This window comes from Sarcophilus harrisii, chromosome 4 (genome assembly GCF_902635505.1).
Source record: "Sarcophilus harrisii chromosome 4, mSarHar1.11, whole genome shotgun sequence".
In the NCBI taxonomy this organism is placed as follows: Eukaryota; Metazoa; Chordata; class Mammalia; order Dasyuromorphia; family Dasyuridae; genus Sarcophilus; species Sarcophilus harrisii.
Window position 1 is genome coordinate 95,045,521 of NC_045429.1, and position 16,667 is coordinate 95,062,187.

Consider the following 16,667-nt stretch of genomic DNA (forward strand, 5'->3'; position numbering starts at 1 on the left):
AAAAAAAATTAGACATTCCTGAGATGGAAAGTTGGAGAGGGATGCTGAGAGGTATATGGAAAATTTCCTATTATTAAGACCTTTAAAGACAAGATATAGTCGTCCTCATCTTTGGCCCTATTCTCCAACCATTTCTATCCCACTGGAAACTTTGACTTTCCCCCAAGTTCTGATGAGTGAACTTTCTGCCTTAATTGCTAGTGGCCATACCTGAATGTCAACTCCTTCAGTCTCTTTCAAATCTGGTGAGATGCCCTTTCCTCTCTTACCCTCCTTTTTTTAGGACCTCTTTACTGTTTTCTTCTTCCATTAGAATGGAAGCTTCTTGAGGACAGAGAATATCCTACTTGCTTGTATTTTTATTTCTAGCGCTTAGCATCATACTTGGCATAATAAATATATTTGTTCTCTCCTTTCTTTTTGCAAGGAAATCAGGGTTAAGTGACTTGTCTAGCTAGTAAGTGTTAAATGCATGAGGTCACATTTGAACTCGGATCCTCCTGACTTCTGGACTGGTGCTCCAACCGCTGTACCACCTTACTTTATCTCCCTCTTCTTTTTTTCTTTCTCTCCCCCTCTGTCTTCCCCTCCCTCTCCTTACCCCTTCTTCTCTCCTTCTGTCTCTCCAAGTCCCTCTTCTCCCCTTTCTCCTTTCTCCTTTCCCCTTCTCCTCCCTCTCTCCCTTTTCCTTTCTCTGTTTCTCTCCTTTGCCCTTCTCTTCCCTTCTCCTTCCCCTTCTCCCTCTTTCCTTTTCCCTCTCCTTTTCTCTCCCCCTCCTTCTCTTTGCCCCTCCCTCTGTTTCTCTCTCTCTCCATTTCCTTTTTCTTCCCCTTCTCCTCTTTCTCCTTTCCCATCCCCTTACCTTTCTCCCTTTTCCTGTCCCTTTCTCTCTTTCTCTCCCTCCCTTTCCCTTCTCCTTCCCCCTGTTCCTCTTCCTCTTTCTCTCTTCCTCTTCTTCCCCTCCCCCTTCTTTTTCCCCTCTCCCTTTTTCTGTTTTTGGCTATCTTTATATCTATCATCTGTTGCATATGGCTTAAGTGGCTATAATTAAGGGGATGAACTAGATGACCTTTCAAAGTCCCTTTTAAGCTCTAGAATCTATTTATTCAATAGTTCCCAAAGGAGTCTGAATTATCTCCCTCAGAAGTCCTCAGAATCAAAAACAATCTGACACTTTCTCTGCCTCAACCCCAACCCCAATAAACCGTGGGTCCTGCTGCCCATCCCCATCTTCTATCCCACCCCAAACTACATGCCTTCTTGAGCTGCTTGAGGTTGCTGGAACGGATGGCAGCTAGCAGTTGGTCCCGAGAGTTCTTCTCTTGTGCTGGGAGGACCTTATCCCCCATCTTCCTTTGGGTGGCTGGAGAAAGGGAATTCCTCAGGTTCTCTGGCAAGAGGGGAGGAGCCAGGGGAGGTGGAGGTGGGGGTGGGGCGGCAGGAGTACCACCCTTTTGGGGGGAGTTCTTCGGGGAGGGCTTTGGGGAAGGCTGTGGAGATGGCTTAGGGGAGCCTTTGGGCAGGGTCCCAATCTTGGGCACTGTCAGCTGGTCCTTCTTCTCCCCACCCGCACCCTGTGCCTGCTTCTGCTCCTGCAGCCTCTTTTGCCTCTGTTTGTCCATATTGCGGCTGAGCAGATTGGTGACGGTCATCCGGGGACCCGCCAGTTCAAAGTGATAGCCCAGTTTGAGGAGGGTGGTGTTCTCCTTGAGGAGCTTGGCGATTTCCATCTCTGTCTTGCCCCCGCAGATGTGTCTCTGATTATGGAAGCGAAGCTCTGTCAGTGTGTTGTTCTGGAGCAGAGCCCGGAAGATGGCCAGGATGCCTTTGCCAGTAATGTGGTTTGAGTCCAGGTTGACACTGGTTATGGTCTTGTTGGCCTTGAGCATGATGGCGATGGCAAAAGCCACGTGGTCATCGGCCCGAGTGTTGGCTAAGGCAAACACCTTGACCACAGTGTTGAATTCCAGGGCCTCGGTGAATTTGACCAGGATCTCATTTGTGATGCAATCTGAGTTGTTGACATTTACCTCTGTCATCTCTGGATCATTGTTCTTCACCTTTTCCAGGGGTTCATCAAATATGCTAGGGGCCGCTTCCTCTTCCGCCTTAGCCGGAGTCTCTGGGGCCTTGGCAGGAGTCTCTGGGGCCTTGGAAGGGCTACTGGAGACTGGCTTCTCAGACTCTGCAGCCTTAATATTCTTGTGCTTGCCATCATCCTTGGGCTCCTTTGGGGTGGCGGGCTCCCCCTTCTTAACTTTCCCATCTTCCTTTTTGACCTCTTCTTTGCCACTCCCTGTTTTCACTTTCTCTTCTTCCTTTTTTTTATCTCCTTCATTCTTGTCTTCTCCCTTCTTCTCCTTGTCATTGCTCACACTTCTGCTCCTTTCAATCCCTTTCTTCTCATCTGCTTTCTTTGCTGCCACTGTTTTTTCTTCTCCTTTCCCATCCTTCCCTGTCTCTTTCTTGTCCACAGCAGCCTTGACCCTGCCTTTGTCTATGCCCCTCAGGACTTTGTCATCCTTGAATTTCTCTCTGCGTTTGCCATCTGCTTCATCTTTCTCTTTTTGTTGGCTTATCTTTGGACTGTCCTTCTTCTGTTCTTTTCCCAGGTCAGAGTCCCGTTTGAAACTAAGGGCTTTTTTACCAGCATCCCTACCCTTCTCATCTCCATTCTTGGCATCTGTCTTGGTCTCCACTTGCCTGCTTTCCTAAGGAGAATTCAGAAAAAGAAAAATTAAAGATGAAGTAAGAGCTAGATCGAGAGAGTATTGAGTGGGGCATGGAGTGCCCTAAGCATGGCCTTAGAGTCTTTAAATAGTTTTTATGTAGTGTGATTAGCCATTTTTCATTCTTCAATGAGGGTTCTACAGTAGTTTAAATTTCAACAGAAGGGGATTTATTTTGTATTCTGCAACTCTGCTGCAGTTGTGAATTGTTTCTAGTAGTTTTTTAGTTGATTCTCTAGGGTTCTCTAAGTATACCATCATATCATCTGCAAAGAGTGATCATTTGGTTTTCTCATTACCTTCTCTAATTCCTTTAATCTTTTTTCCTTCTCTTATTGCCAAAGATAACATTTCTAATACAATGTTGAATAGTAATGGTGATAGAGGGCAACCTTGTTTCACCTCTGATTTTATTGGGAATGGTTCTAGTTTTGTTTCATCAGAAGGGAAAGATATAAGGAAGAGTTTCCTGAGTTAGTAATGATGATTCACATTCCTGTGATATGAGAGGATAAAAGCCTGGAACAGTAGATCTAAAGATCTGGCCTTAGAGCCTAGAAGTCTTAGGTTCAAGAGTCTTGGGTACATACTGGTTTTTTTCATTCTGGGCAGGTCACTTAACCTTTTACTACTGATACAGTGGATAATGTGCCAGGCCTGAAGTCAGGAAGACTCATCTTCCTGGTACAAATCTAGCCTCAAATATTTAAAAATGCTCTTTCCACTGAGCCACCTAAATACCTTTTCATTTTACATATAAGGAAATAAGGATTCAAAAAATAACTTTTTATTTTACACATAAGGAAATTAGGATTCAAAGAATTTAAAAGACTTATACATGGTCACCAAATAGTAAGTGACTGAGCTAGGATTTAATTTCAGGCCTCTGATCTCAATAACTAATGCTCTTGTCGTAAAATGAATAAATACAGGTGGCTCCTCTCCTAAAGAAGATAGTCTCATCTCTCTTGCATAATTCTGAATCAGTCTTGCTGAGGGAATTGGGGAAATGGATTAAAATCGAATTAGGAGGAACTTGGAAGCTTTGGGGTTCCAGGGTTCTATGAATCCCCTCTTGGCTATTGGCCATTACATAAAATTGTGATGGCACCCAAACAAACACTTATCCACCAGGCTCAAGCAATAGCTATAGAGTCATAACAATCACAGAATCAGAGAATTTTAGTGTTAGAAGAGACTTATCCAAACAAGAATTTAATCTATAACATATGCAGTAAATGGTTACCCATGAAAATCTCCAATTAGGGATAACCTACTTCCAAGGTGACTGGTTCTATTTTTAGTCAGCTCTAATTATTTGGAAGTATTTTCTTTCACCAAGTCTACAGAAGGGATGGGGTATGTGGGGGCAGGAGCCTGGCCAGTAGGGGCCCCATCCTTCAAGCATAGCTAAAAGGCCCAGAAGCATGGTTTCTGAGAATCCATGCAGGTTGGTGACAAACACAGGAGGTTGTTCACACTCAAAAAACTGGACCTCCATCGGCCAGTTTCCCATTTTACCTACATTTTCCTCTTTGCAATTTCTATTGCTTGCTACGGTTTTGACCTCTGGAGCTAAAGAGATGTCTAATATATAATGAAATGTCTTCTATATTGTGTCTTTAGCTAGATTTTCCCCTTTATGGGCAAAAAATCCTTGGTATCACCAATCAGTCCCGTAAGAAATGAACAAGGGACCTTGAACATGGACTGGAGACAAAACACCGAGAGAAACAGGGGAGCTAAGTTTGGTCTCTGGTTGTTGCCACAGGAGGGTCTGTTAGTCATTTCTCCTTCCATAATGGAGCCAAAGTAATATCATGGAGATTTGTTTTCTTTTTCTGGGGAGTAATTAGGGTTAAGTGATTTGCCCAGGATTATCTAGCTAATAAGTGTCTGAGGCTAGATTTGAACTCGGGTCCTCCTGACTCCAAGAGCCAATGCTTTATCCACTGCACCACTTGGTTGTCCCTGGCATTGGTTTTCTATCTTCATAAAGAACAGAGCAGGTCTTGCTTGCTAGAGGCTGCAGGAATTATATGCTGATCAAATCTTCCTAACTAAGAGACAGATGCTACAATGTCTGGGACTCTAGGTGAGAACCTCACAGAAAGACCAATAGCATGCCCTCTGGCTCCATGAGGATGCACATGCTTATTGGCTTCTCGCTGTGGGATTAGTGCTTCACTTTGTTGAAATGACACAGCAACTCCTGATTGGTCCCTGTGTGTTCCTGTGACTGAGGTTTGTGTCAGAGAAGATTGGTCACTGAGCATCTGGGGGAATGAATTTTTGCAGAGAAGACTCTTCTCTTATAGGCTGTGAATGCTGGAAAAAGGCACTTCTACTCTCTCTTGTAGACCACTAATTCTTGGAATAAATCCAGCACCAGTTCTCCCTCAGACTTTTTTTTTTTAATCTTTGATAGTTACACATGAAATTTATTACATATATTTATAGATATATACATACATATGTATGTATATATTATGTATATATTCTGTTTCTATTTTTTCTCAATAGTATTTTGTTTTTCCAATTACATGTAAAGATAGTCTTCAACATTCCTTTTTGTAAGATTTTTGAGTTCCTAGCTATACCCAGAAAAAGAACTCTGGGAGATGACTAAAAACCATTACATTGAATTCCCAATCCCTATATTTATGCACACCTGCATCTTTGATTTCCTTCACAAGCTAATTGTACAATAATTCAGAGTCTGATTCTTTTTGTACAGCAAAATAATGTTTTGGTCATGTATACTTATTGTGTATCTAAGTTATATTTTAATATATTTAACATCTACTGGTCATCCTGCCATTTAGGGGAGGGGGTGGGTAAGAGGTGAAAAATTGGAACAAGAGGTTTGGCAATTGTTAATGCTGTAAAGTTACCCATGTATATATCCTGTAAATAAAAGGCTATTAAATTTAAAAAAAAAAAAAAAAAGATTTTTGAGTTCCAAAGTTTTCTTCTCTCTCTCCCTTACCCTGCCATCCAAGGCAACAAACAATCTGATAATAGTTATATATGGACAATCATTTTAAAATATTTCCATATTTGTCTTGTTGTGAAAGAGAAATCAGAACAAATCATGAGGAAAAAAAGCAAAATCCAAAAAAGGTGAAAATAGTATGTTTCTACCTGCATTCAGTCTCTATAGTTTTCCCTCTGAATGCAGATGGCTTTTTCCATCTCAAATCTATTGGAATTGTCTTTAATCAGTGCATTGCTGAGTTGATTATCACATGATCTTGCTTTTGCTATATACAATGTATTCCTGGCTCTGCTCACCTCACTCAGCATCAGTTTGTGTAATTCTTTACAGATTTTTCTAAAATCAGCCTGTTCATCATTTCTTATAGGACAATAATATCCCATTTTATTCATATACCATAGTTTAGTCATTCATCCCCATTGATGGGCATTCACTCAATTTCCAATTCCTTGCCACTACAAAAAGAGCTGCTATAAACATTTTTGCACATGTGGATCCTTTTTCCACTTTTATGATCTCTTTTGGGATATAGATCTAGTAGTGACATTGCTGGATCAAAGGTCATGCAAAGTTCCACACTCCTTGGGCATAAGTCCAAATTGCTTTCCAAAATGGTTGGATCATTTCACAACTCCACCAACAATATATCAGTGTCCCAATTTTTCCACATCCTTTCCAATAGTTATCATTATCTTTTCCCTCTCATTTTAGCCAATCTGAGAGGTATGAAGTGGTACCTCAGAATTGTCTTAATTTGCATTTCTCTAATCAATAATGATTTAGAAAATTTTTTTCATATGATTATAAATGGTTTAAATTTCTTCATCTGAAAAATTGTTTGTTTTTATCATGTGACCATTTATCAATTGAGGAATGTCTTGAATTATTATAAATTTGAGTCAGTTCTCTATATATTTTAGAAATGAGGCTTTTATCGGAAACACTAACTATAAAAATTGTTTCCCAGCTTCCCACTTTCTTTCTAATTGTGGTTGCATTGGTTCTGTTTGTGCAAAGTCTTTTTTAATGTAATATAATAAAAATTATCCATTTTGCATTTCATAAAGGTCTATAGTTCTTCTTTGACCATAAATCCCTCCTCTTCTACACAGATCAAACAGGTCCACAAATTCCCTTGCTTTCCTAATTTGTTTATAATATCACTCTTTATGTTTAAATCATGAAGCTATTTTTTATAATAGCTTTTGATTTTTCAAAGTATATGCAAAGATAGTTTTCAACATTTACCCTTACAAAACCTTGTGTTCCATATTTTTCTACCTCCCTCCCCACCCCAGACAGCAAGTAATCCAATATAGGTCAAACATGTGCAATTCTCATGAAGCCATTTTGACCTTATATTAGTATAGGATGTGAGATGGTCATTATCTAGTTTCTGCCATACTCTTTTCTAATTTTTTTAGCAATTCTTGTCAAATAGTGAATTCTTATCCCAGAAGCTGTGGTCTTTGGGTTTATCAAATAGTAGATTATTATAGTCATTGACTATTGTATTTTGTGTAGCTAATTTATTTCACTGATTCACTATTCTGTTTCTTAGCTAGTACCAAATGGTTTTGACGACCACAACTTTATAATATAATTTTAGATCTGATATGGTTAGGTCACCTTCCTTTGCATTTTTTCATTAATTCCCTTGATATTATTGACCTTTTGTTCTCAGATAAATTTGGAACAGGCATAAACACCTACTATATGTAAGGTACTGCGCAAATATCTCATTTGATTCTCACAGCAATTTTGAAAGGTAGGTGCCCTTATTATCCTGTTGTACAGTAGAGGAAACTGAAATGACCGAGGTTAAGTGACTCACTCAGAGTCAGCCCTTGGTCTCCTAAAATGTATTCCTTATCATTAGAGGATTTCATCCTGTTAAAATTGGAAGGGATCTTATAGTTCAACTCCCCCATTATAGATGAGAAAAGAGGCTGAGAGAGGTGGTCTGATTTATAACATGGGTAAGTAAGGGCTGAAGCAGAGCGGGATGGGAAAGGTGATCATGAAGAACTCAGTTCAAACGTGACCGCAGACACAGTCAGTAACCTCTAGAGTTGTATTTCCATATAGGGACAAGGACTTAGAGAAGGGTCATGTTGGCCAACCAAGTTAGTTGTACAAAACAAGATATTGAGCTGCTGAAATGACAAAAGTGATAAAAATCACCCCAAAAACAAGAAATGGGTTAAAGGCAACTGCAAACACTGAGTGTGTGGGCTTAATGAGTTAATTAATATTAACTTCTCTCCAGAGGAGGAGTTTTCCACCATTTTTGAACATGGATTGCATGATGAGGGAGGGGGAAAATGTCAAGAAGGAGCATGCAATGAGAGGATCAAGAAATCTATCAATTTCATCATCCCCAACCAATTGGGAAAGATGAGGGAGGGATCTTGCACTTCAGGATAGGAAATAAAAAACTCATTTCTGCAGCTCTAAGCACAGATCGTCCCAGGAACTGTTATTGGGTAGATTACTTGTTTCTTGGAAGAATTGGAAATAAATCAATTTCATATACATCTGAATACTTTTTATCTTTGCAGCATATTTATAAGACACACTTACTAGACAGCTGTGTGACCTTAGGCAAATCATTAACCTAGTTTGCCTTAGTTTCCTCATATATAAAATAGAGATAATAATAGCATCACACTCCCAGGGTTGGTGTGAGGATCACATGAAATCCTTCTGAAAAAGTTTCTTAACTCTGTGAGAGCTTAATAAAGGTTTCTTTCCTTAATTCTTTCTGGTAAGTTTTTGTTCATCATACCCTATGGCCTCTCTGTTAAGAGAACTTCCTGTGCCTTACATGTCTATCTTTCAAATAAGTCCTTTTCAAGCTTTTGGACTTGGAGTCAGAAGCAGCTTGCCTCTGAAACTTACTAGCTGTATGGCCTTTGTCAAGTCATTTAACTGCATGATCCCCAGTTTATATATAAAATGGGAATCATAATTACTTGCACCCACTATTTCAGAGAATTGTGAGGAAAGTGGTTTGAAAAAGATGAACGTTTTACAGAAGCATGTTATTAATAATAAGTGAATTAAAAGATCCTCTGCTCCTGAGCTTATGCTTCCTTTTCCCTCTGCCACACATGTTCTCATATACATTTAGTTGTCCTGGGAAATAAGCTGAAGAATCCCTCCCCTCCCCCTCTCGGTTCCCAGGAATACTCATAATCCATTTAGAGTATCAGAGGGTGACAAGGGACAGGAGGTTCCAAGGGGACAAGGCTCAGCCTGGTCCTTAGTTCATAGGATCCTCCCCCAAAGTAGGCCTTTCTGTGTATGGCTGGGGCTCAGTAGCCTCAAGGGGAGGGAGAAGAGAGAGCCATTCCAAGGCCATGTCTCACCAAACTCTGCCCTTGGACTATGAGTCAAGCCAGAGAGCCAAGAACTTTCTTTGCTAAATAAACTTAGGTCAAGTCCCCGATGACATGTTTGTGGTGTAGGTACAAAATGTTTCTAAAGAACTAACCCAGAATCTCCATGGAGGGCTTTGGGCTGGATGATTTGCATGGGATCTGAGGCAAGGTTCTGTGGCTTATTCATCCATCTACTTCCCTTCTCCTACCATCTGATCTTGACCAGACACAGCGAGATTTATTTTGGGAGAGGGTCCTGGCAGGGAAAGGCTTCTACAGTCATGGAGTCTCCTATCCCTTGTCATCCACTGACACTTGACATCCACTGATTGAATAGATTATGGGGATTCCTGGATGGGATTCTTCAGCTCATTTCCCAAGACAACTAAATGTAGCCGAAATCATCTAAGGTATTAGGACCATATATGTTCTATTCTTCCTATGGATCTTTGGGGAAGGAGCTGCCACCCACATTCCAAGATGCTTCTCCCCAAAAGGGGCTCTGACTTCAGACTCATACAAAGCCCAGATTCATCCTATATGGGGCAGGAAGAGGGATTCCTTTATCATATGGGTTAGACTCTTTATAACTCCACGGGAGCTGAAATTGTCCCCACAGCAGATTCATGAAGTACTGTTCCCTAGTCACCAACAGCTCAGCCTTTCAGGGGACTTAGAAGCCTCATTCTCAGCTTCTGCAAGCACTGGGGTCATCTATGCTGGCTGGCAGCCAGTCCTGGTATCGCTGGCACTTATGAGCACTTGTATATCCTCTTATATTTCTGTCTCTACAGTGCTGATGGGTCATGAATTCTCCCAGGTGCTTCATGGGTATGCTAGCTTTCAGAGAGCAAATGGAGCACATGCCTAAGAGCCCTGGGAAGCCTCCTGGGAGCCCAGGCTTTGGGGACCACCTCTGGAAAGGTTCCAGTTAATCCATAGGTCATAGGACAATACCTGAGGGGTAGAGGGTAGGAAGGTTGCTGCCTTAAGCTCACAGAGCTTATATTTTGGGGAAATTTATGGCCTGCATATTGGCCATGATTTGTCCTAAGCCCAAGAACCAAAACTGGATATCTGGATGAGGCTCTGGGGTCTTGTTGGTTAATACTGAGCCACTTATTAATGAAGCAGCTAGGTGGAATAGTAGATAGAGGGCTGGGAATAGAGTCAGAAAGAGCCAAGATCAAAAACGACCTCAGGAACTTACTAGCTATATGATCTTAAGCAAGTCACTTTATCCTGTTTGCCTCAGTTTCCTCATCTGTAAAAGGAGCTAGAGAAGGAAATGGCAAACCGTTCCAGTAACTTTGCCAAGAAAACCCCAAATGGGGTGATGAAACATCAGACAGGATTGAACAGCAACTTAATGAACCACAGAATCTCAGAGTTGAAAGGAAGCTCTGCAGCCATCCAGTTTAACCCATATGAGAAAGCATTCCCTTTTGCTGAGAATTGAGAGACGGCCTCAGCATCCAGAAGAGCTGGCTTTAACAGTCCTGACAGTACTGTCTGTGTAGTCTAGGCAAATCACGAAATCTCCCCAGTGCTTTTGTAACTAATAACAATAACAGTTAATATTTACATAGTGTTTTAAAGTTTCCAATGTATCCTATGCTGTTATCTCATTTGATTCTTGCAACAACCATGGTTGGTGGTTGAGAAGAGCTGGGGGAGGGAAGCATAATTTTTTTTTTTTATTCACAAAACATATACATGGGTAATTTTTCAACATGGATACTTGCAAAACCTTCTGTGCACTAATTTTTTTTAAGTTTATTTATTTTTAATGCACATTGTTTTATGAATTAAGTTGGGAGAGAAAAATCAGAGCAAAAGGAAAAGACCATGGCAGAGATTTAAAAAAAAAAAAAACATAAAAAAGAAGTGAAGTGTGCTGATTTACATTTACTCTCCATAGTTCTTTTTCTAGATATATATGGCATTTTTTGTCCAAAATCTATCGGGATTGCTTTGGATCACTGAACCACTGAGAAGAACCAAAAACTTTCACAGTTTTTGATCATTGCACATTCTTGCTATTGTTTTGTACAATGTATTCCTGGTTCTACTTATTTTAGGAAAGCATTATTTTTAACATCCATTTTATAGATGCGGAATCTGAGGCAGGCAGAGGCTAATTAACTTGTCCAGGGTCACACTAGTAACTATCTGAGATAGCTTTTGAATTCAGGTCTTCCTCATGCCCAGTGCTCTATCTTTTCCCCAGGGGCTTCTTAAACTTTTTCTACTTGCAACCCCTTTTCACTCAAGACATTTTTATGTGACCTGGATATATAGGTATATGATGTAGGTATACAAATCCAACATTGACAGATAACAAATCATAATTTTACAACTCCCACATTCAGTTACAAGATCCCATGTGGACAGTTTAAGAAACTGGGTTTTACACTACCCAGCTATTCTCTAAGACTATAATATAACTCAGAGAAGGGCCAATATGCATTAGTAGAGGGAATTTCCTCACCTGGCAGTTCCCCATACCTGTAAAATCATACATCCAAGCCCTACCTCCTATTTGCTGTTTTATATAGCACTTCAAGGTTTACAAAGTACCTTATTTATATTATTTGTATGTGGATTTTCTGAACTTTCAGTTTCAAAGTAAAGATACCCGTACCAGATGCCAGCTCTGAAACGGCATCAGGATTAAACTAAGTAGGAGACAGAGAGGAGAGAGATGGCCTGGACCCCCTCACTTTCTCCTCATCTCTCCTTGAGTAGAAAGCCCTTGGTCCCTTTTCCCCTGGGCCTTCCCCATATACATATAGAGGATTTGACTCAAGGGGTCAATGGTGGTAACTCTTGGCAGCTTCCCTGCCCCGTCCTTCCTATGACCACTGTTGTCTTCCATCTTGCCCTACACTCCTGAATTCCCCCTCACAATTAGATTAAGCATGGTCTTTTTAGGCAATGGGGTTATGTTTTAGTATCCTTCTTCCTTGCTTTTCATCCCTATCACCACTCCCAACAAGGACTTCTCTTCCCTCTTCACCATCACCTTCCTCAAACATCATGTCTCTACTTTGATCTGACTCAAAGAATTAAGAGTTTAAAAGGGCTTTGCAGGTGATCTATTCCAACCTTTACCTAAAGAATAAATCTTCTTTCCTATTCCCTCCTCAAGTCACTCCTCCTCACCGAATATCTGACAACCCCCTTGTTAGGAACCTCAGATGTCACTAAGAATTCTACTTAGAGGGTCCGAGCTGTAGGGGCTCTTCCATGCTTCTATTACAGTGAAATCCTACTAGACCTTTTAAAAATACTAATGAAAACCAGGTTGGTGGTAGGGAGGACTGGGAAAGGGGGGGTGGTGGCCAATTAATCTGCTGTTTCCTCCAAATAGTTAGGAATGAGTGGGGCTGAAGCTTGTTGTAGCTTGCAGTCCTCAGAATCTCTCAGACATTTCCTTAAAAGGAGAAGGAGACCAAATCCCTCCCTGGGCTGGGATCTCAGTGTTCAGAGCCGCTGAGGTCTTTTGGGCACAAACCAGAGCTGTCTTCCATATGCCTTTCTACAAAGGAACACCAAGCCCTCGGTTTGACCCCCTTCTTCTGAGACTGATGGCTGAATATTCCCCAGATACCTCCCTTCTCGGATCTCTAAAGCAGGCTCCATTCAACCTCATCTCTTTTAGGAAGAGTGATTTAGGCTAGATGTCAGGCAGAACTGCTCAAGAGTGAGAAGCCCAGAAATGCATGACAAAACAGGGAGAAATGCACGACAAGTAGAGAGCAGGATCTCTTTCCTTGGGGAGAAATCTTTGGGAATGGAAGCCATCCCGGTGAGCCACGTAAAAAGTCCTTTGTGGAGGCAGGTGTATGGAAAAGTGTTCTGGGAAGTGGATGAAAATAGTTTAAGGACTGAAGGATGAAGGCCACAGGGAAGGGCTAGCACCCCTGCCCTCAGTGCTTGGAATACTGTAGACTCTTAATGCATTTCTATAAATTAGATTATCGCCATCCTAGATGACACAATGGAGTAAAGAAGACCTAAATTCAAATCCAGCCTCAGACATTTTTTAGCTTTGTGTTCCTGAGCAAGGTACTGTGCCTCTCTTTGCCTTGATTTTCTCATCTGTGAAATGGGGATGAAAATAAGACCAACTACATTTCCTAGCTTTTTGATCTTAGGCAATATTTTTTTCTCCTGAAGTAATTGGGGTTAAGCGACTTGCCCAGGGTCACACACTAGGAAATGTTAAGTGTCTGAGACCAGATTTGAACTCGGGTACTCCTGACTTCAGGGGTGGTGCTCTATCCATTGAGCCACCTAGCTGCCCCTAAGAAAGATATTTTAACCACTGTCTCAGTAACAACGATACTTCCCAGCTTTGTGAGCTTAAGCAAGATACTTTAAACTCTGTTTGCCTTGCTTTTTCCCCACTTATGAAATGGGGATGATAATAAGAGCACATACATTTTCTAGTTCTGTGACCTTGGACAAGAAATTTTAACCACTGTTTGCCTCAGTTTCCTCATCTGTGAAATGGGCACTATAATAATAACTATGCTTCCTAGTTTTGTGAGCTTATGCAAGATATTTTAACCTCTGTTTGCCTCGGTTTCCTCATCTGAGAAATGAGGATGATAATAATAGTACCTACATTTTCTAGCCTTGTGACCTTAGGCAAGATATTTTAACCTCTGTTTGCCTCAGTTTCCTCATTTATGAAATGGGGATAATAATAGCCCCTACCTCCAGGGTCATGTGAGGATCAAATGAAATAATATTTATGGGACTATGCTGGCCCATTGTAACTACTATATAAGTTTTATCTATTATTATTGTCCTATAAACAGAACTGAATTGAATTGAATCTCTCCCACTGTTCCTCCTGGACACATAAAGCAATTGAAATCCCCTGAATTTATTTATATCTGGTTAGTTGACTTCCTTCTATGGGGCCAAAGGGACACAGCACCATGTCTTTTCTTTTTTTTTCTATGAGCCCTTAATGTGTTGCCTTTTCTAGGAAGTACTCCCTGATTACACAGAAGGGAAAAGGGGGAAATCTCACCATCATCATAGTCCACTCTTTGGTCTTAGAAAGGAGGAAAAGAAAAAAAAGGCAATTTTATGAATCTGTACACTCAGAACTTCCTGGAGCTCCACAGTAACGTCTCTCTCTACCGAAGCCAATCCTTTCCTTAAGCAAAATGGCTTATTAAAAGAAGCTAGACTAGGATCTCAAACAAACTTCTTTACCTTCCTAAGCCTGTTTTCTTGTATATAAAAATAAACCATTGAACTAAACGATCTCTAAAGTCCCTTAAGTTCCCACTAGTCTTTGAGTCTCTCTAGCATTTTCCTTTCTAAAGACCCATTTAACTAAAGAGGAAGCAACATGTCTCCTAGCATAACTCAGACTGGGGATGATTTAGGTGCCAGAGGACTAGGCAGGGTCTCAACAAAGAAATGTGAGTGGGCTTAAGCTGCAGCACACAACATATAGATTAGATGTTAGAAAGAATCTCTTAAGTGTGGATTGCAAAATTCAGGAATCCCTTTCTTTTGAAGAATTTTCAGAATAAGAGAGGACTCCTCCCCGTGTCACATGTGCTTGGGATGTGAGGGTGCCTGGAGGGGAATGGATGAATGATAATCTTCACTGTGGCCAGAATCCAGAAGAGAGAAATTCCTCTTCCCATCCCCCCATCCCCAAACCAGAATGGGTTAGCTGTCAAGTGGATTCTAACGTCAATAGTTAAAGCCAGATGGCTGGTTACTGGAACCCAATATATAACTGGACCGTAATTTATGGCTTCATTGTGATACCCCCTAAACCACTGTCCTGAGGGGACAGATATATCCCCAGGATGATCTCTGGGTTCAGAGTGATGACTTCTGGGAGTCCTGCCCTGTCTTTGGCTGAGTTTCTCTGTCTAGGTATCTATCTGTGTTTTTCCTTGGTCTGGGGGCTCTAGGCTTTTTTCCCTAAGGAAAATGGGGGCTGCTGTGTGCCAAGGACTGGAAGTTCCTTAAAACATATTGTTATAACTGGTGCTCTGCCTTCTGTTACTCCTGGATCTGGATGCTTATTCACAAAGAAAGCACTATAGGAATTTGTGATATCTTCCCCCTGTGTCCTCCCTGTTCTGCCCCACAACACATACACACACACACACACACACACACACACACACACACACACACACCATCCTGCACTACCTTGTCTACTGAAAATGATAACAAAATCCAACCTCTAATTGCTAAAGGGAGATCCATATCCCAGGTGTAACTAGCGTTCATTCTGCTCTCCCAGCTCAGCCTGTCCTTTAGGTCCCAGGCCCTGACCCTGCCTCTCACTCAGCCATCTGGTGGCCCCTTGACATTAGTCGCTGCAGCTGTTGTGGAGTAAGTTGTCTTCAGGAGAGACTTGGAGCTCAGCCTGGTGCCAGAATCATCTGCTATCTCGAGGGAGCAGCTCCATTTCAGGGTTGACGAGAAGGGCAAGGTAAACTGACAATCCCCACCAGGCCTGGGGACCCAGCAATGGCCAACTCAGTCTTTGGGGGCCAGGACAGGAACGTGAGTGGCTAAGTTTGTGAGCTTAGACAAGATATTTTAACCTCTGTTTGCCTCAGTTTCCTCATCTGTGAAAAGGGGAATGATAATTGTGAAGACCGCGTATTTTAAAATCAGCCGGAGTCAGGAATTCAGGTTAGGGGAAAATCATCAATCTTTATTCTCAGTGAAGAAAGATCGGAGGTGGAAGAGAATGAGCAATAGCAATGTGTGCAGTTGAGTCAAGAAGCTAGCTAGACCAGCAGCCACACGACCAACAGCTACAAGCATAGAACCCAGGCTCAATCTCTCTCAGCCTCTCTTTCTTCCTGTCTCTCTGCCTTCACCCACCAAAATCGTCATTTCCTATACAACACATCAGGACTTGCCCAGAGAGTGGGTGGGGGCCATTCTTTATCCAAGCATGTATATTAATATAGTCCAATTACTATTTAGCCTCATGTGCTTGGGACCTCCGTGCATCAACTCAAGCCTCAACCCATTACAAATAATGATAACAACTACACTCCCTAGCTTTGTGACTGAGTTCATGGTTCCCTAGAATAAATAGACTAAGAACTGGAAAGGAACATAAAAGTCAACTAAACTGACCCTCTCATTTTGCACATGATGAAACTGAGCCCCAAGGTCTCAGTCTAATTTTTGTGTGTGTGTCTAATCCAGAGTGGGTTTTCACCAAGTATATTGCATAGTGTCCTTTGGAGACTTCCTCCTGGAGGGGAGATTCTTCACTGGACATTGGTGGGGCATGAATAGAATGAAATCTAAAGGGTTTTTGAGGCCTGAGGAGGGATAACAGCCCATTATCTCACATAGTATTGAGTACCATGAAACAAGGAATCAGAGGAAGAAGTGATCTGAATAGGACCAGAACTCATGGCAGAGCTTTCAGGGGAAAGACTTCTAATGAGAGCAACTATTCCAATAGACTTGTGATGGAAAGTTCCATCTGTATCCAGAGAGAGAATGATGGGGACTAAATGTAGTTAGTATAGTATTTTC

The 16,667-nt window shown here is 41.5% G+C and overlaps 1 protein-coding gene across 1 annotated transcript in view; it reads right to left on the reverse strand.

The window, feature by feature from the left end:
* LMOD1 (leiomodin 1) overlaps nucleotides 1-16,667 on the reverse strand; it is a 67,639-nt gene that overhangs the window by 6,189 nt on the left and 44,783 nt on the right. Inside the window, exon 2 of the mRNA XM_003767569.4 lies at nucleotides 1,257-2,711. Within this exon, the coding sequence (XP_003767617.1) occupies nucleotides 1,257-2,711 (1,455 nt within the window). The remainder of the gene's footprint in view (nucleotides 1-1,256; nucleotides 2,712-16,667) is intronic.